The sequence below is a fragment of the Serinus canaria genome, chromosome 3, assembly GCF_022539315.1.
Source record: "Serinus canaria isolate serCan28SL12 chromosome 3, serCan2020, whole genome shotgun sequence".
NCBI classification, from domain to species: domain Eukaryota; kingdom Metazoa; phylum Chordata; class Aves; order Passeriformes; family Fringillidae; genus Serinus; species Serinus canaria.
This window is the reverse complement of record NC_066316.1, coordinates 70551142-70572988: the sequence shown is the minus strand read 5'-3', so window position 1 is coordinate 70572988 and position 21847 is coordinate 70551142. Positions and strand designations below refer to the sequence as shown.

General features: G+C 36.2%; 1 protein-coding gene across 5 annotated transcripts in view; it reads right to left on the bottom strand.

Moving 5' to 3' along the window:
• The window catches only part of HACE1 (HECT domain and ankyrin repeat containing E3 ubiquitin protein ligase 1), a 48062-nt gene that overhangs the window by 6864 nt on the left and 19351 nt on the right, over positions 1–21847 (bottom strand). For 3 of the 5 annotated variants that reach the window (XM_050972955.1, XM_030235609.2, XM_018918028.3), the window contains 10 exons: positions 19818–20064; positions 14683–15020; positions 13496–13564; positions 12770–12857; positions 11447–11558; positions 11266–11363; positions 10994–11081; positions 10245–10394; positions 5161–5357; positions 388–519 (listed from right to left, as the gene is read on the bottom strand). In XM_050972955.1, the coding sequence (XP_050828912.1) occupies positions 388–519; positions 5161–5357; positions 10245–10394; positions 10994–11081; positions 11266–11363; positions 11447–11558; positions 12770–12857; positions 13496–13564; positions 14683–15020; positions 19818–20064 (1519 nt within the window). Of the gene's footprint in view, positions 1–387; positions 520–2143; positions 2730–5160; positions 5358–10244; positions 10395–10993; positions 11082–11265; positions 11364–11446; positions 11559–12769; positions 12858–13495; positions 13565–14682; positions 15021–19817; positions 20065–21847 lie in introns of those variants that run through there. The other 2 variants (XM_050972956.1, XM_050972958.1) reach the window with 2 other exon arrangements.

Below are 21847 nucleotides of genomic sequence, written 5' to 3'. Positions count from 1 at the left end.
ACAAGTATTTACTGGAATTTGACTCTGCGACTCAGAAAAAGTAAAGACAATAGACAGAATCTCCTTACTCTTACAGGATTTCTGTCCTCCTCATGGAAAATATGCAAAGACTTAAAGGCCACAACATGCTGATTCCATACTGAAATTACAATTTAGGGCATTTATTACTGCCATGTGAAGTTTCAGGAAGATGGTAATCCTGAGTAACTAGAAAAAGCAGGAATACAAATAATGAGATCCTCACTGATAGATGCCCAGGAAACAAAGCCAATGTGAAATCTACAAAATCTTTATTTTGTGGTCATTGAGCTTACATCTACATCATTTCCACTGCTGATGAAAGATGCTGAACAAAGCATTTAAAAATACGTAGGCATTTCATCTTACCAGTTCATATTCATCAAAAAGTTGGATCAAAGATGGTGGAATGAACATATGGAAGCCTTGTAAAAAGGCATTTATCTGAGGCTGAATGGCTCTTGTCATTCTGAGCTCTGTCACAAGCTGGACATACTCAGCCTGCAACATAGAAAACAGTAATAAGATAGACCCCAGCAAAACCACACAGTGCTCAAACAAGCCCACACACACAAATGCAGTCCTCAATGCATTACAAATGTCTTCCACTGTGAGGTAGTAAGAGCCCCTTTGCATTTTTCATGTGGAAGCAACCCAAAATAAGCCCCTTCTGCTCTTCCGCCTTCCTTCCCAAGACAATTACAAAACAGAAGTGTTCGAACTGTTACATAAACCAGTCAAAAAACAGGGACTCAGAATAGGATAAAGGAAGTAAACAAAACTTAATTTGTCATGCCCACACCTAATACCCCTTCCACTAAGCTCAATTAAGGCCATAAACACACCAATGTTTGTAAGCAAAAATACTCCATTTAAGCAAACTGACATTACCTAGGAAAAAGGGCTAACTTGTGAAACAAAAAGCTTCCTTGCTTTCCCCTCCCTGTCTCTGGAAGCCTAAAATAATACATAATAAAGCCTACAGAGTATATTAGTCTTAATAAGAATTACATTTTTTTAAAGAAAGTCTTGAAAAATCTCCTTAGTTTTAAAAAAAAAAAACCACCAGAAAACAACTTCCATCATAGCCAGGGAATAGACTATAACATGCTTTAGAGATCTAGGTACTCTACCTTTAAAAGATGCCAGCCAGAAAAAGAATCCATCAGAACTTTGCTTTTGTTAAGAACACAAAAGCCTAGGAGGTGTTAATGGAAGAAGGCTTTTAGAAGGAGACAAGTGCCTTTTAGAAGGGAAAAGTACCTACATTAATATTCTATCAACATGTCTCATCTACCCTGACCAAATTACAGAAGTCTAATAAAGTTTCTTTACTCAAGAAAGTAGTCTTCTACTTTAAAACAAAATTTATTCCTAGATTATTTAGGTACTCTGTTTAAAGAAATGTTTTGACTTTGTAATCATGACATTTAATAAGAAAATCATGAAATGTATTTCCCAATTAAACCATCTCAACTATCAGCTTCCTTCAAGAGAACAATCTTATGAAAATACTACTTTGATTTTTAATTTTAAAATATTTCAACCTAAAATTTTAGGTTCTGAACCTGCACAAAAGCAACCAAGCATTTTTTCTTTCCTCCCTTTCTGAAAAAGAGAATTAACTATGCAACATTTCAAAACAGAAGGATACTTTTTTAACATAGCTCCTTACATGCACAGATGTACAGAGGGGTTGTTTGCAGTTGAAAGATACTTTTTTAAAAGCATTATCACCATTTTATTAGATTGAGAGAACAATTAATTTGTGAAGTGCTCTGAAGAAGAAGAACATGACCTAATAATATCTTCAACTGCAGTACTGGTCTCAAAAATCTAGTTTCAGTCTAGTATTCTTCCCAGGTTGCTTCTACTATCAGCAGAGCTAAAGACAGCTCCCCTCTCTAAGGACTGAAGGGCAGCCAAAGGAGATTAACTGCACTAGACAAAAGGCAGTCTGTGAATACAGAAGAAATCAAAATTTTTTGTAATACCAGGATTCAAAACAATGCTAACACTGGTTGTTTTCAATGATCAGAAATGCTTGTTTTACATCTCTTAAACTGTTCTTATGTAAATTAGGCTGCCCAGAAAAACAGAGCTGAGGAAAGAAAAATTCACAACCTTATTTTGAGAAATCCATTTTAAAAAAATTTACTTATTTTATGCATGACAAATATACTACATTGAACACTTTAATTTTGAGAGAAAGCAGTTGCTGTAGTTTAGGTGTAACAAGAAATGTTTAAAATAGCCTGGAACAGCCAACCATCCTGGCTATCAGCACTGGCACACGATGAAAGACCTGTAGCACAGAATTTACATAATACATGTCAGTAAACAACCTGGTCAATTTGTTTTGGTTTCTGTGCACTTCATTTCAATTTTTTTCCCCTCTGAAGCCTTAGGAGCACATTACAAAACAGAAATACCTACATCATTTCAGACCTACATATGCATTCCTACATAGTACATAAAGTTATGATCCAGTCTTCTTTAAGGAAGGGAGATTTGATTGAACACACATTAGATAGGCATCACAAATATAATGACAAAGTATAGCTTGGGTGAGGGGTTGTTCTGTATTTCACTTTGAGGTAAATAATGCAGAGATCATGCTTCCTTGATTTCACAGTCCCATATGCTGTGAGACGAGGATCAATGGTTATGATGATTTTCAGATTCAGAGAGCAGCTCCATTTTAAAGCTGCCTGGAAAAAAAAAAAAACCTACTATTTTACTGCCAAACAGAACGGCCAGCTCACAGTCAGGTTCTGGGAGGAGTGAGAAAGCCACAGGATTGTGGAGATCTGCACCACTCTTTAACATAACATAAAGTCAAACCTTGACTACACCTGATTTTATTTTTTTCCTAAAAAAGTAGAAAGCTGCAAAACAATACACAGCAAAGAGCAAAGATAAATTCAGGACAAAGCCTGATTTTTCTATTTGAAGTCTCTCCATTACCATGACAAAAGGCATTTGAACCAAGCTCTAACTGTATTTCAGCTGGGCTACATGGACACAGCAATTAAAAGACATGAATATTTGCATCATCTAATTGTCCCACAACCATTCACCTATTACACAGTTGATATAAAAAAATAAAATTACCCCATTCAAAGAAAATAACACTTTACAAATAGCTCTTACTAGTAGTGCATTTACTCTATTTCAGTTTTCAATGAGAGAAAGGGACTGCTGGGTGGTTTCTGTGCAGGGAGGGGCAAGGGTGTGTTTTATTCTGGTTTTGGCACAGGGGATTTTTTTGTGTATGTGTTTGTTGTTTAGGTTTTTTAAGGGATAAAGATTCAATCATAATGTAATTTTAACAGGTTACCCACTAGTGTGCATTTTTAGCAAATTATTTTAGAAGTTGAATTCTCTTCTCCCTGAGGTACAATAAATACAATGAGTTTTAAACAGTGATCTATTATTCCTTGGGTAAAGGTGGAAAAAAAACAAGATATCACTTGAGGGGAAAAGGAGATTTTTGTTCATAAAGTAGATGCATTCCTATTTAAACTGATAGAACAGCTAAGCTAAAACATACTGCAAAACTATGTTACATTAAACAAACTGGAAAAAAATCCCCCAAAACCAATAAAATACATATCTTCAATTTTTAACAACTTGGCCATTGGCAACAACTTTGCCAGTGAACAAAACACTGCCACCTTACAGATATCTTTTGACTTCACATTTTGCAGCTTCAAATTCCAAAAATGCATTAATAGTAATAGTTTCAAAGCTACCACCAGAGCACCTCTTTCTTGCCACCTTTCAAATTAAAGCTACACAAACTCTACTCCCCTCCTGCCATGTTGACAAAGGCTTGATGAGATAGAATGGAAGCATCTCTACACATTTTCAATCACCCTTTTTAGACTGTGCCCCAGCTCTAAAATTAAGAAACCAAATAAGGCTGCTAATGGGCTACTAATGCCCACCCTCATGTGGGCAAACTTCTAATATTATGCTAGTTGAAAATGGGTTTTAAATAGTTGTTATGAAAATACAATTTATGTTAAATACATCTTTTTTATATACTGAGAAGCTAAGACTGACCAGACACAAGAATCAACATTCTTGCTTTCTCCAACAGATAATAAAGAAATTAAGCATCCACTACCTTCACAATTAGACTTTTTCTACCATCTGTATTCTTTCACAAATGACTGTATTGAGGAATCAGCGCAGAATCAAACTAATAACATGTATTCCTGCTACTGGAATGACACTCTGCCTTAATGAAAATGAGGATTAAGGCTACAAGAATCCAGTGCCAATTGCAATGTCCTTGCAACAAAGGCTGACACCAAGTGGCTGCTCCCCAGTGCAGCAGCTCCGGCACCACTCCTGAAGCCAAATGCTTAACTGAGCACAGAGCACAGGCTCGGCCAGCCCAACACAAATAAAAATCAGAACACAAAGCAGACATCAGGACCAAGAGTCAATGTTATAAAAAACTACAGGTCAGGTCTACCCGTGACACTCCTGCTGTTAGTCAGAACTGTTTAGTCAGGAACTGCAGGATTCAATCAGACTTGTGTTTATCATAATTTCTATACGATCTTCAAAATGTGGCTGTGTTTTCTCATATTTCTTTGTTTTAATTAATGCTGCAGAGGAATCAGGGGCTTTTCAACCTACTATTAAAGTAAATTTTAAAAGTAGGTTATTTCCATACACATCAAGTGACTTCCAAATGGCTGAAAAATCTTCCTGCAGACTTTTACTCCATCCATTACCTGCATTTCAATTAGAGCAATACAGTGCTATAGACCAGCCTAGCAGGCAGCACACTTTGCAACATTATCTATAATTTTATGTTTAGCAATTGCTACTGTTCTGTTTCCTTGGTATATATACCCAAGGCTTAACTTTAGGAGTATTTTTAACTTTTAAAATAAATCCTTCATTTAAATTGATCATATTTTCCTTCCACAGTTCTGTCAGAAAGAACCTCTAATCTGAACTCTTTTACATGCTAACTTAGAAAAAGAGGAAACAGTGTTGACAACTGCAATCTTTTTGTATTTCCTCCAAAACAGGTATACCATTCATGCTTCCAGTTATTCAGAAAGTCAGTCCAACAGCCTGTACTATACTACCATCTTCTGAATAAACCTGTATACTCACCTTGTTTTCCTGTGTAACAAGTATACTTGCACCCCCTGGCTTCAATGGCACTTCTTCCATTGCTCCAAACACATCGGTCTCAACAGAGAATGTCAGCTCTAAACCCAGATCGCTGATATCATTATCTAAAATCCACTGCAAGTTCTTTGCATACTCTGGATCAATAGATGCTACATCCTGATAATTTACAGGTATGCCTAGGAAAAAAAAAACAAACAAAAAGACAAAACTGCTCAAATAAATAGGAAAAAGCAAAAAGGATTCTAACTTAATACATGGTAGAAGATTGCCCTCTAGAGAGAAACCAGAATAATGCAGTAATAGGAAAAGAGAAAAAGGGATGCGCTGTTGCTAACTACAGCTGAACTGTGCACGCTATATTTTTAAAATACTACAAGACTATAGGATCAAGTTTCCTCCGTATGTTTTTCCTCCTAGTGAAGCAAATGACATACAACTCAGGAAAAACCGATTTGCACCATTTTAGTTCACTAATGGATTTCAGTAAAAGCATCTACTTATTCTGAACAACAAACATTAAATGTTTCCTACAAAGTCTTAAAGTTTTCTACCTAAATTTTAGCAACGCAAATATCATATTTCTCTATAACAGTATCTTTTCCCTCAGAGTATTACTTGGGGGGTGAGGGGGAGACAACCTTCCTGCACCCAGAAAATTATTACTCTTCAGTGTTGTTCTTTTTAATCATATTTGAAATGAGATCTATTATACAGTTGAAAATTATTATTATTATTATTATTATTACTATTATTTTACATTTTAAACTGAACTTGCAAGTACTTTAGAAGCATTTAAAAGGAGAGTTGCTAGAAATCTGACTTTTATCCAGGTACAGAAACATTTACAAACCCCTTCACAGGCATGGCACTCAAGCACATTTGAGCAAATGGGCCCAGAACAAAGTGAACCTGGTATATGCAAGAGAGCTACCCTCTTCTCAAGAAAGCAGACCTCAATTATTTTAATTCTGGCATGATAGATACTTCAATGCTACCAAGACAGATACAATATCTGGGAATTGTTTTATGACACCGTGCAGTGTCATAAGGGTGCCCATTAGTAGAAGCCTTAGCACATTATGGATTGTGGATGCAATACCCCAGAGAAACAAAAAATTCAATGGTTAGCAGCCACTGCAAAACATCCAAGTGTAAAAAATGTTATAGTATTTCCATGGAAGAGCTGACAAGCGCTGCAACAATACATACACAGCTGTAAGGCATTGGTTTTCAAATAAAATCAAGCAACACTCCAGTTTAAGAGAGGGATAACTTACTAATTAAATACCACTGCCACCTCTCTCAAAATAAAAAAACTAACATCTAGTAGTTTCCAGAGGACTTTCACTTTTGCTAACTAGCAAGCATATGTGCATTTGACACACGAAACGTGGAAATAATGATGTCTCTGAGGGATATGCACAAAATGTGGGAAAAGAAGACTGAAAAGTAGGAATCAGAGACTGCTTTAGAGAAGAAACTCAACAAGTGTTATGATGAGAGTACACTCATAGTCAGCATGTTGTGAGACCAAAGCACTAAGCTCAGTCATTTGGTTGACAGATATTTTACCAATGAAGAGACTCAAGCAGGCAGTTATAAAAAAATTCCATCAGATTTATCATGAAAAATGTGAATCCCCCAAAATATTATGTATCTTTCTCTTGTATACCCTTGAGGCTCCTGCAGTTTGAAGAGAAATCTATCTTAGCATAATTGTGAGAAGCAGGTATGTTCTGTGCAATACAGAACTTCCAAGAGATACAGGTAAGTTCTGAGACAAGCTTATTAATTATTCAATACTTAAGGCCTCCAGTTCAAAATACACTGAGCCAGAAATTAATTTTCACTTTTGTTTATGCCATTTCAAGGACTACTTTCCATTACAGAGTGGAATGTAAGAGTAGATAGGACAGTTAAGAATGTATACGCTGTCTTTGTAAATTGAAGGTAGTAGTTAACAGGAAAGTAACCATATCTGCAAAGAAATACAAAATAACTGGAAAACAGCACTAGAGAAACCATCTGCTCCTCCCCTGTTTAAGCAGAAGACTGATAAATAAGAAGTGTGAGAAAAGTAAACCTAAGAGGTCTTACTAATTTCTGACTGTGTTTCTTCCTGTGCTATATCTGGAAGAGAGTGCAGCCTCAATAAACATGCAGACCTATGGAACGCTGTTTGGTTTCACAGTACACACACAAAAAACAATCATGCACACTGCATATCTAATACCTTCTAAAGCACATTAGTTGTGTATTAGCTGAGTCATCACATATGTTAATGATCTTTCCTCACCTACCAGATGTTGTTGCAGAAAGATCTCAACTCGCCACAGTGGAAAAAGATAATGCACCCACCTGAGGCTCAAAGAAAAGTATGAACATTTATTCGTACAGGTTTCAGCTTCTAATTAAGTCACTTCCACAGCCTGTCTATTGGTTAAAATGAGGAGTTCCTCTCTGAAAGAGATTCACAGTGTTCCTCAGACACAGAAGGGCTTAGCACACAACTGGTGGTTTCAGTGCTATCAACAGATGGATATACTTTCACTACAGAAAACAAGGAACTCAGAGCAAGGTGAAAAACCAAAGGAATAAAAAGAGTCTCAGACTGCAAGAGATTTCATACTCCTTTATTTAAGAAGCTGAAGGGAATTTCTATGTCTATAACCAGATAACTTGTATTTGACATGAACAAGAGCTAGCAAAAATAAAACAAATCTGCTCAGGAGCACCCACCGCTGTGCAACTCTAACTCCTTAAACAAGAAGATAGGAGATGTGCAAAGTTCATGGAAAAGGCCTTGGAAAGGTTTAAATAAATCACAGTGATTGAGGCAGAAAAAGCAACTATTTTGAGAAGTGGAGATGTAATTTTTCTAGTTATTTGTCTCTGATAAGAAATAAGAAGTGATAAAGAATTGTGAGCATTTTGACCTTAAACAAGTTTAATGTGTATAAACCTCTAAAAAGTTCCAGGATGCCTGTAAAACAGAATGTTGGAATGACAAGACCAGTTAGATCTTATTAACAGAAACTAATGACTGCTGCTGGTTTGCAATACTTATTCTAGTCAAGTGGAAAAAAAAAAAAGAAAAAGGTAACAGGTCATCTTGTCAGAAACCAACAATCAAGCATATAATCACAAGCCAAAATCAGTTAGGAACCCAAAATCATTAGCAGTCCAAAAGAGCATTAGCATTTCCAAAAGAGGTGACAAGAACAACACTTCACTATTCTCAAGGTAACACTGAACAGCAGAAAAAAGAGATTTTCTTTTTTGTGAATACATCACAAGTAAATTAGCCACTGAGTGTTATTCATAGCAATGAAAGCAGTGTGGCCAGCAGGTCAAAGGCAATGATTCTGCCCCTCTACCTCACAAGCATGAGACCTCCTCTGGAGTACTGCAGCCAGCTCTGGGGCCCCAACATAAGGACACAGGCCTGTTAGAGCAAGTCCAGATGAGGCTACAATGATGATCAGATGGCCAGAGTACCTGTCCTATGAATACTGAAGCCTGAGACAGTTGGAGTTGTTTCAGCCTAGAGCAGAGAAAGCTCCAGGGAGATCTTCAAGAGCCTTCCAGTATCAGAAGGTGGCCTAAAGAGCTGGAGAGGGATTTTCTTTTTACACAGTCAAGCAGTGACAGAACAAGGGGGAATGGTTTAAATCTGAAAGACAGTAAGTTTAAATTAGATATTTAGAAGAATTTCTTTACTGTGGGGGTGATGAAGCACTGGAACAGGCTGCCCAGAGAAGTTGTGGAAGTGTTCCAAGACAAAGCTGTACAGGGCTTTGAGCAATCTGGTCTAGAGGAAGGAGTACCCTGCCCAAGGTATCCAAGACCCCTTCAAACCCAAATCACTCATAATTCTTCTACTCACTCTTGATGTCAAAGGCCAAGGTTTAAGTCAGTACCAAACTGTGCCATGCAATGATACCTCTACTTTAGAACCACTTTCCTGTATGAAGATCAATGACTAGGGGAGCCTGAGGAAGCACTGCCAACATGGTGCTGAAGACTGGCTGTGCTTCACTGGCTCTTGCCCAGCATAGTCACTCTCACAGAAAGCAAAGCTGAGGGAGAGGGGTAAAACATGCTGCCCTGTGAAGAAGATCTTGATAAAGATGACTGAGCCTGCACTTTCAATGAACTGCAAGTGTTCTCTGAACACTTGCAGGGAAGATAAACAGCAAACCTGAAGTTAAGAGTTAATCTGTCCTGGACTCAGCAAACATCACAGGAAGACTGTAGGTAGACAAAACAATGACAGAAAACCATCAAGCTATCTTATACTTCCAAATATTAGTGATTGAACACCAAGGAAATTCTGAATGCAACAGCAAATAAATTGATGTACTTGTAGGAGTAACAAGAATGCACAGGGAACGACATTCTCTTTCAAGAGAAATTTTTCACAACAATGCAGAAGAGGGGCATTTTTTTCTGCAATCAAGAGGCACAAAGGTTCTTAAAGAAGAGCAGAGAAGAGTCCTAGACCACAGATACGAACAGCTAACATAGGTTATCCTACTAAAGAAGTTACATTTCTATAAAAACATCTGTCCAATCCTCTTGAATACTACAGTAAAAGCACATGAATTAACCTCTCTCATTAAGGAGACAGGATGAACCTGCAGTAGTTCTGAAACCCTGTTTTGGGAAATAAGTAGTATTAGTTGGAGCAGGTAGACAGAGAGGTTTTCAACAGCAGAGCTTCATCTTTTTAAGAACCATTGCACAAGTGAAGAACTTTAGACATGATCAAGAATGCTTTATAGATTTTTGCCAGAGTTCACAAACATTTTCAACTTTGTCTATCTGAAGTTAACTACGGAACAATTATGTTCATTTCTCAAGAATGACACTATGCCGAAGAGTAAATGAATTTCACAACTGTGATGCAAAGAATTGCTGTGACTCTGATGTACATAAAAGACTACAAAGACATTAATTTTCAAGGCTTTTTCATTTTTAACACACACAAAAGTGAAAAAGGGAAAGGTTTACTACTCAGACAATTGTTACAACTAATAAGCAAGATTTTAATAAAACCATACCAAGAATATGTTTGTAGAATGACCTTGTGAAGTAGATGTTCACCAGCTGCCTGTGATTCAGAGCCAGCCCCAGGATCTGGCCTGCAAAACGGAAGTAGTTCAAATGATCTGGATTTACAGAAGAGTTGCTGTTTGGCTGGAATGTTGTTCCTACAAAACAAAAATATTATCATGTTCCATTCCATTTTATTTTTTTTAAGCTTTTTTTTTCAAATACACTAAGCATTTGAAAACACTGCAAGAGTTTTATCTTGGGGTTTTGGAAGTCTGTTTGGGGTTTTTCATTTACACAAAAAAGATGTCAGAATGTCTTAGAATGTAATGACATCTTATTACAATGATACTGCTTAGCCACTCTCCAAAGCACTGTTCTAAAATAATTATCATCAACAAAAAGATAATTACCAACTGCTAAATACAATCTTACTGTATTGCTATATACATGTTTTACTCATTCTAATGGGCTTGGCTTCTGTCAACTTTTGAACATGCTCAAAGGAAGGATGAGAATATATCTACTTCCTCTCATATGTCTCCAGCCAAATGCAGGCAGGAGACAGTCCAGTCCTAGCCTCCTTGGAGAAGACTACTTCAAACAGGCAGACCTGAACCACTCCTTTTAGGTTTCATGAAATAATCTGTGCCTCTACACAGATTTTTTTTGGATTTTAAAAATGCTTTTACAAAAAATGACACCCTAAACTTAGGGAAAAAAAAGAAAAAAAAAAAAAAAAAGGAAAGAGACATACCATCAGCTGACTGGGTAAATAAGGCATAATCTGGGTTAACTATTTCACTCGATAAGATATCAAACCATTCACGCACCACACCCTGTCCCTGCATGTCAAGAGAATAAAACATATTAGTACACAAAACTTTCACTCAACAGTTATGCTGAGCAACCACATATTTCTTTTTAAGTAATTTTAAAGTAGGCTTTAGCTCAATAACACACTTGTGAATGAGAATTAATATTTCCATATGAAAATGCCGTAAAAGAAAACCATGCACTTTTACCCACCATGCCTTCTTCTCCATGAAATCTCACAGCAATCCCCTGCTTTAATTTTGCACAGTTTGCTTTAGACACAACTTCACAGCTACTCCTAAAAATAGAATCTAAATACAAAATACCAATTAATTTTTTTCATTTTCCTTCATTATCTTTCAAAGACACACTAATTCCATTTAGAATACAATACCTCTGTGAACCAAAAGTATGTCATTTTCATTGACAGGCCTGTGCACCATGTCTGAATCTGGCTGCCCAGCGTGCAGATGTTCATAGAACCATTCACAGCGATCTTTAAATGGCTACAAAACAAAGTGCAAACTATATTATACACATGCATTCCCCTGAATAATTCCTCTCCCACAAGCAAACAGTTATGCATAGTTCTCAATTTTTGAGATGTGCACAGTAACCCCAGTATGCCATACAGTATTTTGGGAAGAAGAAAGGACTGACATGCACTTGAGTGCTTGCAGAAAGACCGGACCACCAGCTATCCAGAAATAGCTATTTAAGTTTTCTGCAGAAGAGAAAAATAACACAAAACTCCTTCCATGTTAGGGGAGAACATGAAGGAACTTCGATAAGAAGTAAGTCACTGGCTTCTGTAAAACTACTGATAATCAACCACAGCTGAGCACAGAAGCACAAGGGATATGAACCAGCCCTATTTACAGTAAGGTTCATTGCCAATATAAAACAGCCCAAATGAACCAGAAACTTTACAAAGCAATTCCTAGGTGAGAAGGTTCTAACTTGTTTGACTCAGTGTTTATATTGACATTTTACAGCCCTTTTGAGACAGATATGACACAAGTATGGCCTTTCTCATTCCCTGCAATTCACAGCATGTACATGAGTTGATCTAACGAACAGGGTATCAATTCTCGGGGTCTCCACGTTACTCGTGGGTAGTGAGTTTCAAACACACACATTTCAATGAAAGATTGACTAAACAATACACCTACATCATGTCCCAGAAATGAAACTGCATTAATAAAAGCAATTTATCTTTAAAAATAAAAGCACAGTAAGGTTCACATCTTAGGAAATAAAGCTGTTGGAACAGACAACAAGATGACATGGTGTTTCATTAAAGGAGCTGCCACTAACTATGACCAAATCAAGTAACAGTGATGTATTTATTCCTCTGGTTTGTCTCAAAATATAAGTCATTTAGGGGAAAGTAAAGCATTTTAAAGTTCAATCTATTAGATATGCACAAGTAGATTTACAAACAGAAATTTTACTCTTTAACTGAAAGTTGGACTTGTAAGACATCCAGCTGGTTATCTCAAATGGACTCACCCATGTATTTTAGAGAATTATGAATACAGAAATCTGGCTGCCATGTCTGTTTAATATGATCTTTCCACATTGCAGATGCAGAAGCATTAGAGGCCATGTTTAGTTCTTTCATCCTCCCCAAATAGAAATTCATTAATTTACTTTTTTTTTTAAACACCCTTTGTATATTCACAGAAGTTGTAACTAAGCACCTCCTGACATTTACCTGAGCTTTTATGATGTGCATAAATCTGGACATTAATTCAGGACACTCCAGAAGAAAATGAAAGTGATCAAAAATTATTTTGGGATTTCTGAAAGAAAAACAGGTTAGAAGCCTGTTAGAGATTTCATAATAATGCTTCACAATGCAAAAAGTCTATATAAAGAAACAATGCAATCAATCATATAGACAAGATTCAAGAGATTCTTCTATTTTATCACTTTTTCTAACTCTTGTTTCCAAACAACTTATATTACCTCATCTGTTAAACATGGGAGGATTAGAAGCAGCTCCCCACACAGAAGGAACGTTATAAACCTGGCAGTCACAGAGAAACTCTGGAAAGAGCCAACTGTACAAAGATGGCTTAGACTCCTTTAAGTCATCACACATTTGAGGAAGAATAAAAGTTTGCATCTACCTTAAAAGGGAAGGCCTTATTTGGAACAAATATAAGGAAAGAATCCATTCATCAAATTATTCTGTTTCTCTGTGAAATAGAGTTTTAATCTTACAAATAGATCACTTAAATATGCACAAGAGTTCATTTAAGTCTGAGCTCTGAATCATTAATCTACACTGTTGAGTTCAGCAAGACCATTAAATTGCATATTGTTCATATATCACAGCAACAATCTAAAAATACAACTCAGCAAGAAGAAAAAAATGAATTACTGCTGGGGAGGAACAGAGGGGTGGATTACAAGGTCCATATTTGTTGAAGCTTACCGGTTTACAAAACACTTAAGGACATCATCATGTTTACAAACAAATTCTATAAAACGAGGTGACGTCATCCTGTTCAAAAATCGTAAGATGTTTTTGGTTAGTGCAATCAAAACTAATTTAAATTACATAAATTGTTGGGGTTTTTTTTAAATACTACACAAATAGAAACTGATGCTGTTCAACTAGTCATCATAAAACTAAATATTCAACAACATTAAGATCTCATAACGAGAACAGAAATTTCAGAATTCTAACAGAAACGGCAAAAATGTCAACAACCAATCATCTTCCAGAACATCCACAGAGAACTACGCCCCAGACAAACATTGATGGCCAGTTTGAAAGCTTTTATTCAGCTCAGTTTGGCAGAGAAAGAAAAACCCTTAGGTTGATTAGGAATAACCAAGAGTTGACACGCAGTAAGACCCTTGCTTCTAGATTCCTCAGGGAGCTTGTAATACTTGCCTAATCTTCTAGTCATGGGGGCTAAAGTCATAAATATAACCCATAACAATCTTGGACAGACTAGAACCTCAGTTACAAGTGATCACACTTGTTTCCTTTTTAAACCAGACCTCAATGATTTTAGGCTTACCTAAGCTGAACTGCATGTTCCACACAAAACTACATGTTTGTCAACCAGGGACAGGATTCCAAGTGAGCATTATTTTGAAACTGAACTCTCCTTATTATATTTCATATAGTCAAGTAAGGTTTGCCCCAGCTATCATTTTCATACACAAAGATAACTCCCTTTTTTTTTTTTCTTCTGATCTTATAGCTCTTCTTGTTGGATAATCACATTAAATTCAGGGTTAATTCAGCAAATATTCAGCAAATACAGCTAAGCTTCAAAATATCAAAATCTTACTACCTACAAGTATACTACATGATTACAAAGAGCCATTAGACATTCAAAACAAAATGTGCCCCAGTGCAGCTACATTCATAGGCAGCAGCACTTTGGAAAACTTGCAGTGCTGTGCCCTTAGAACCATTAAAAAAAAAAAAAAGCTTTCAAATAACTGAACTAGTGAAAGCATTAAACAGCATAGCCTTGACTGTCACTGTCATAATGTTGATACTGACCACCATACAATGTGGTCAGTATCAACATTCTTCCCATAAAGTATGTATGATTTTAAAATGGTTATAGTTTGGGTACGAAAAATGAATTGCCTCCTTACCCCTGAGGCATCTGACAGGAGCAGCACATATAGAAGGCTTGAATGACAGCACTTAGCCTGTTTGCTGTCATGGAGATAACATCCTGACAATCAGCACAAGCTTCCTGCTTCCCAGCAACATCATATGTTTTTAACTCAAGAGCATCAGTGGACAGCTCTTTTCTTCCCTCAGCTCCTGCAGTGGCAAAAGAAGGCGCAGAAGAAGCATCTTGGTGATCTGGTCCTTTTTGCTTCAATAAAATAGAAGTAATGTTGGCGGAGTCTCTTTTGTTTTTCATCAACTCTGTGGCTATCAGAACAAGCCATTCATCCAGAGAATGCCAGAGCAGTTCCAGTGGCTGCAATAAACACATGAAAAAACAGACAAAAAGAAACATGCTGACATTAGGTAACATTAATAATGTGATAATCCTCTTAAGGAAAATAAATACCGTGCACATTTTAAAGCTTTAAATGATCCTTTAGAGGTCATGTTAGAGATAAGAGGCAAATAATCATAAAAATTTCTACACTTCTAGCCACACAGCACAAAGAGAAAATTTCATATAGAAGGAAAATAAAGCAGCAGATGGAAGAAAGAAAAACTTGTTTAGAAAGAACTACAGAAGAGCTATAGAACTGAACTATATGACAAAGTCTGGCTTCACATAGCACACTACTGCCTAACCACTGCAGCCAAGCAGGGAAACAGGAATACATAGGTTGAGTTTCCAGAGTAAGAGAGTGCCAGTTCTTTAGGAACAACCTGGTCAAAAGAGCTTCCTGTACCAAGAAGATGGAGGCAATCCCAGACAACACCACACAGATTCAGGTTCATGTCTAGTAAGAATGTGCTTTATGCACAATGTGAGCTCATACAGCTCATTTTGATGGTACCTCAGATGTTTCAGAGTAAGAGTCACTAACATCTAGCTTTATGAAACAGAAACAAGTATCAGCAGAATCCCATATCAAATTATAAGGCTATACATTTTATTTTACTTTAACAAAGTAAAAAAGACATGCTTTTTTTACTACCACCTGCTAAAACCCAATATAACTGAAATCCAGTACAATTCCCTCATTGCACATTTACTCTGAGCTGCAGGCCTACTACAGAGCAGAAAAAGGGATAAGACCTGTTGCTCTCTCACAAGCATAAAAAAATCCACAAGGGCTAACTGTGTTGCCCTTTAATGGTGTTTAAGGGCTTGTTTCACAAGCCCACAGCCTAGTGAGCATAGGGATATGAATCCTACACAGACATAATCTACTCAAGTACTTTACAGCAATCCAAAAGTAAGAGTGAATTTCTATATGGATTCCTTTTTCCATATGTTACTGCTGCATCAACATTTTTCATCAGTGAAAACATTCAAGGACTTAGCAAACACTGAGAGTTATGTTCTCATATTCTCAGGCTGCTTTTGAAAATAAAGAGCTGCTCACAGCATCTGTACACTATCTGGAGCACTGTCAGTTGCACCTCATAGTCGACACACTCTCAATACACAATAAATTATTTCTCATAAGAGCTCTGTAGTAAAAGATTCTGCTGAAATTCACAATTTAAAAATTTACCACTATGCTTCTGTTTTTTCCCAATAGAAGTGTGGGATAAAGCCAGACTGATCTCTGACTAATAGTGGTAGTCTTTGCTCAATACTTTGTATGTGACTGACTCAATGCTTGTGCTCCTAGTGACCACACATTTCTCTAGATGGTGATCTGAATACCTCCGGCACAGGTAGCATTTTCTACATAAATGTCTGCCATACAGGATCAAGTTATCCTCCTCCCAAGACCCACCTGGCAGACTTTTACCACAAAGCATAACATAAAGAAACTTTCTAATGGAAAATAGCATTAATTGAATACATAGAAGAATTAAAATGCAGATGTACTCTCAACCTATAACTCAGGAGAAACTAGGTAGTTATTTACTAGAATACTAAAATCTAGGTTTTTTCCCCTCAAACTTGCCAATGTTTAGCTTGCCAGACACCATATTCCCCCAATATCTTGTGGTTTATCTTTTATTTCTAATAGATTTAGCACACCTTTCAGAACTTTTCCATCCAAGTTGTTTTTCCAAAGCTAGTTCTTCACAGCTTCTGATCTTAAACTTATTTAAAAGTCTAGTCAAGCACAGCAGCTTTAACATTTCATTTTCTTTCTTTCTAGTCCAACTTCAGGATATAAAACACTTCTAAATATTGCCCATCACCTCTATATCCATGACTGTCAGCATTTTATGTTGTCATCCATGACCAGATCTTTTCAAGTGGCATATAGACATATTCAATTAAACCACTAGCAATGTTTTTTTTCAAACTACTAGTCAGCATTCTTCAGTTAATTCTTACCATGAACCTCATATTAAACAACGACTTCCACTTAAACTTCTGTTGTCTTATTTCACAGTAGAATTATACAGCTGAGTCTGATGGAGTACCCAGCTTTTACAGCTGCACACCTTACCTCCCAAATGCAAGAATTTACCTATGCAATGCCTTCCTCTTTACTCATCTAGAAAGCAAGACCAGTAACCAAATCCATATTCAAACTGCAACACTGAAGCAAAATCTTTTGGCAGATGTCAGATAGCTTTTTAAGACACAGGGTGCAGGAGATCACTAATCCATGAAGTGACTTTGTCACAGCAGAGAAGTTACCTCAATTCTAGAAAAGAACAGTATCTGAAACAAGGAAAAAACATTAAGCACTTCCCAACCTTGTTCAATTACAGAGATATTTTGCAGCAAGTTTCCCTAATATGAGATCACACTGAACAGCAATTGGAAGAGCAATACATGGAAAAGTAACAAGTGTAAACCTGGTCAAATTTCCTACTCAAAGTTTTTCACTGGTAAGATCTTGTTTGAGTTCTTGTGTTCACTATTCACATTTTTTATTCCCTTCCCAGCTACATTACAGTGACAACTCTTCAAAAAATGTTCAATCAGTACATTGATACAGAAAAATTTAATGAAGCATTACAAAAAGTCAGGTATTTTTTATCTCCTCCTAAAAGCTGAAAAAGACCATCAAAAGCATATATTCAAAGAAAGGCCAAAAAAGCAGAAGGAAAGGTAGGACTAAGAGAAAACTGGAAGTCATCCAATTCACTAAGCACTATATCTAATCTCCTACTATCCAGTCTACTGAAAATTTAGGGAAGAACAGACTAAACCAACCACAACTGTAGATAAACTCAGCATTGCCAGATCTGTGTGCCCACTCCCAAACAAAAATAAGTTCTCATCAGCACTTTTCTATTTCTGAGTTTGAAATTTAAATCAATCTTGATTTAAAATACCATGGACACAACAGTGGCCTTATTGCAGAGTTGCCTCACACATATAACTTCTAAATAAATTGCAACAGTTGCAGTAGTATTTTTTAAAATATCCTGAAATTTTTGTTTTGTTAGGTAATGCAACAGTAGTATATTTTGCTTATTTATTAAAAACATACATGTTGTTTTCACACAAGTGTGAAAGCATTACTGATATTTTCTGGGACAAGTGTGGCAGTTGTTGAATATAAGTCCACTGCATAAGACTGAAATGCACAGTAATTTAAGAAAATTCTTTCATCATACAAAGTCATTTGGGCATGCAGATAGTGATTTTACTGATAAACCACTTCCTTTGCAAATTGCAATTGAATGATTTTTTTTTTATTTCATACTGACTTCTGAAATCATGTAGAGTTAAAAAGCAGGAAACCTTCCTTTCTTCCTTTTTGGGCTTGGTAGCAGAATATCTCACTGGAGACAGCTCTTATATGAAGTGTGTTTAACATCTGCTTGTTATTTAATCTGGTATATTTGGAGCAATTGTCATTAAAATTGTTAGAAAGTGCTGCCTTTAATAAAATAATTCTTGTGATTTGGATACAGCTTTGTTTTTCAAAACAAAATTCTGGTTAAACCCACATTATTGCCCTATTTTGATGAACAATTCCAAAGGACAACTATTACACTGCACACTGTATAATGCATTACATTTTGTACAGACTCAGCATGTACAGACTCATTACATTTTGTTCAGACTCAAGCACTAGTTTTATATTCTTTATATAAATCAATTTGTTCTTAAAACTATTATGCTACCAGAAGAACAAATATTTGTTCTTGCATGTTTTTGTTTTTAACAGTCTAATGCTTTTCTTCTTTCCAAGAGAAGAAATTTAAACAAAAACTCAGATACTTCACTAAATAAACAGGAATTAAGAGTATCATCTTCCACAATCTTATCAATATAGCTCTGTCTTAAAACCCCTTAGAAGTAACCTGATGAACAGATATCATCAGATAATTGCAGTAATTTCAAAATACTGTTTTCACAACACAGTGGAAGAAACGTAAAAGAAAGAAAAATCCTCAATTACTGGCATCTAAATCTCTTAGTATGAGCTGTGCTCTGTAAGAGTATGGAGTAAGATGGCAGAAGAAAAACTACCCTGCAGTTCTTTTTTATTAGCTGCTCTGAAAAATATGGCAGTTGTATAACCAATGGAGACTGAGTGGCACACAGGAAACTGGGGCATCTTTACAAAAAGGCAATCTTTGAATTTCTACAGAGAGAGTCCTTAACAAACAAACACAAAAATACCGAACACCTTCAGGAACTAAACCTGTAAATGGCAGCTACCTAAAGCATGTGTTTGAAAACAGCTATACATCAGTAACCTTGTAAGGGTAGTAGTGAGCTGATATGTTTTGAAGCACATAATAAGAAAAACCAAAAACAACTTGGGAAAAGATTTCATGATCACAGTGAGAACAACAAACAGATCAAGAATTCAATTGTTTCCATTTGCCATGTGAAACTGGATAAAGCTTACGGATCAGCAGTCCATCTGCATATCTCCAACTGCCATTTTGAAATTACACTAATATAATCTATTATATTAATATCACCATATTTTGATATTACTATACTCCTAACAGAAATAAAAACAAAATTTACCAAGGTCACCTGGGTAGCTAAACCTTCAACACCTAATAAACAATCTATTAAATAAGAAATAAACAGAAATCATAACATGAGATGTGCATCAGTGGCTAAATTAATTAATTCAGTGGGGAAAAAAATACAGGAGAAGGAGAGGTAGGTTTAACTTAAAAAGGGAACATCAACCAAACTTACTTCCTGTTCATGAGATGTCTGATTAATGAATGCATGCTTTGTGAAATTCATCTCTTTAACGTCTATCTTCCTAACAACATCATATACTTTTCTGACCTTGAACACCTGACTTCTTGGAGTTTTATTTCCATTGTAGCCCATGTCATTTCCATTACTGGGAGAGGATGGGCCAATGCGAAAGACATGGCAAAATATCCTCACGATCCTTAAGAGACTCTTCATTTGAGCTTCATAATTACTTGACAAGCTGGGGGAAAAAAATGGCATGTTTAAGTTTCTTTTCCTAGATGAAACAATTTAGTATAATAAGGAGCAAGCAATGTAATGGTAGGGTCTGATACATATGCTGAAAAAAACCCCTAAGCTTCAAACCCTAGAAAATTTTAACTTTCATTTCCTGCACAAGCCCCAGAAGTCAAATACAAGCATTATGATTTTACTAACATGTAGAGGTAACTTGAACTAGAAGTAAGAACAACAAATTCTAGATCTTTCAAAATACTTCCTTTTTTTTTTTTTTTAATACACTTCTTATGAACCCCTGAGAGGATATCCAGCTTCCTAAGGATCTCAGTGCATGAAGCAAATCGGGATATCCGGATGAAAATGTTCCTCAACCCAGAAAAGAGAGCATCCAACAGTAAAAGCCTGATATGACTGACTGATCAGATATGCTGCCACAGCCCATCCTTACCAGCTATTATTCTAGATGCCTATTAACTACCTCAACCAGACAAGGGATCAGGACAGTAAGGATGCCACTTTTTTACTCAAGAAAAATGTAATCTAAAAGATACTAAACAAAACCACCACTATGTTCTTTATATATCCAACAAATATACTAAAAGTTTTATGTCTCCTTAATTGAACTGGCAAACACTGAACTCTGTACCAAAACAATGCAAAATATGAGATATTCATTACTTTATGCACAAGCAGAACATTCTCCACCAAACTCAACTAGGTTTTCTTCCTTAAACCCCAAGTAGTAAGAATTCTTCTGTTTTGAATGCATAAAAGACTACAAGAAATTAATTCTTTTTCTATCAAAACCTACTAACTTATAAATATTACAGAAGTGAGCATATACTCAATTCTATCCTTAAAGTACTTGCAACTTAAAAGCATGCTTCCCAGATAGATCAGTAAACACCAGAAAACTGACATCTTACTGGGTGCTGTAAACATCTCTAATTAATTAACTAATTATTAATTTGTTAATACACAAACCTGAAACACAGCTAGTTGTAACAGCTAGCATAGCTTTATGATGATCTCATTCACCCAATGGCATCAGCAAAATACCTATTTGTCTTCAGCACTACATTTTAATGACTATGAGTTAACTTTTAAAAGCAATGTACTAAGAATTCTACCAAACTACCATACAAAGTACAACTTTCTTGTGACAATTTATACTTTATCCTGGTAAGTTTTCAGTAAATCAATTTAAGAAAGGAACAGAGAGAGCAAACAGTGCTAGAGTAGGAATGTTAAGTTTTTAACCAGGTAAAGAAAATCCCCTGACTGGCAGTCTGCAATTGTGTTACCAGAAGCTCTCATCACAGCTAAAAGCTAGCATTTGTAAAATCTTTGCTTATATACCAAAAGAATCTACGAATAAAAGAAGCTAAGCTAACTCGAGAACTTAACTATTGAAAAGAGAAAAAAAAAATCTTCTAATATTTCAACTGAGGTTCATCATGTTTCAGCAGCGGGGTTTTCCTGGTGAAATTTCCTGGTCTCCAGGATAAGGACCAACACACGTAGAAAAAACCTTAGAGGGCTTTTAATAGCTTACTGATGATGTTTGTAAACATCTAGGCCTAACCTGCACAAGCAAGACCAAACCATGTCACATATCTATTTTATTAGAAAAAGGGAATACTTGGTGAAGATAATGCTAAGTGAAACAGGATCCTTGCTTGTACTCAAGGCAGAAGTCTTCAGGCAAAAACTTAGTGCCGCTCCTGGATCCTTGCTAGAAGCGTTACAAGAAACTATTTCAAACACTTTTCAACTAAACAACA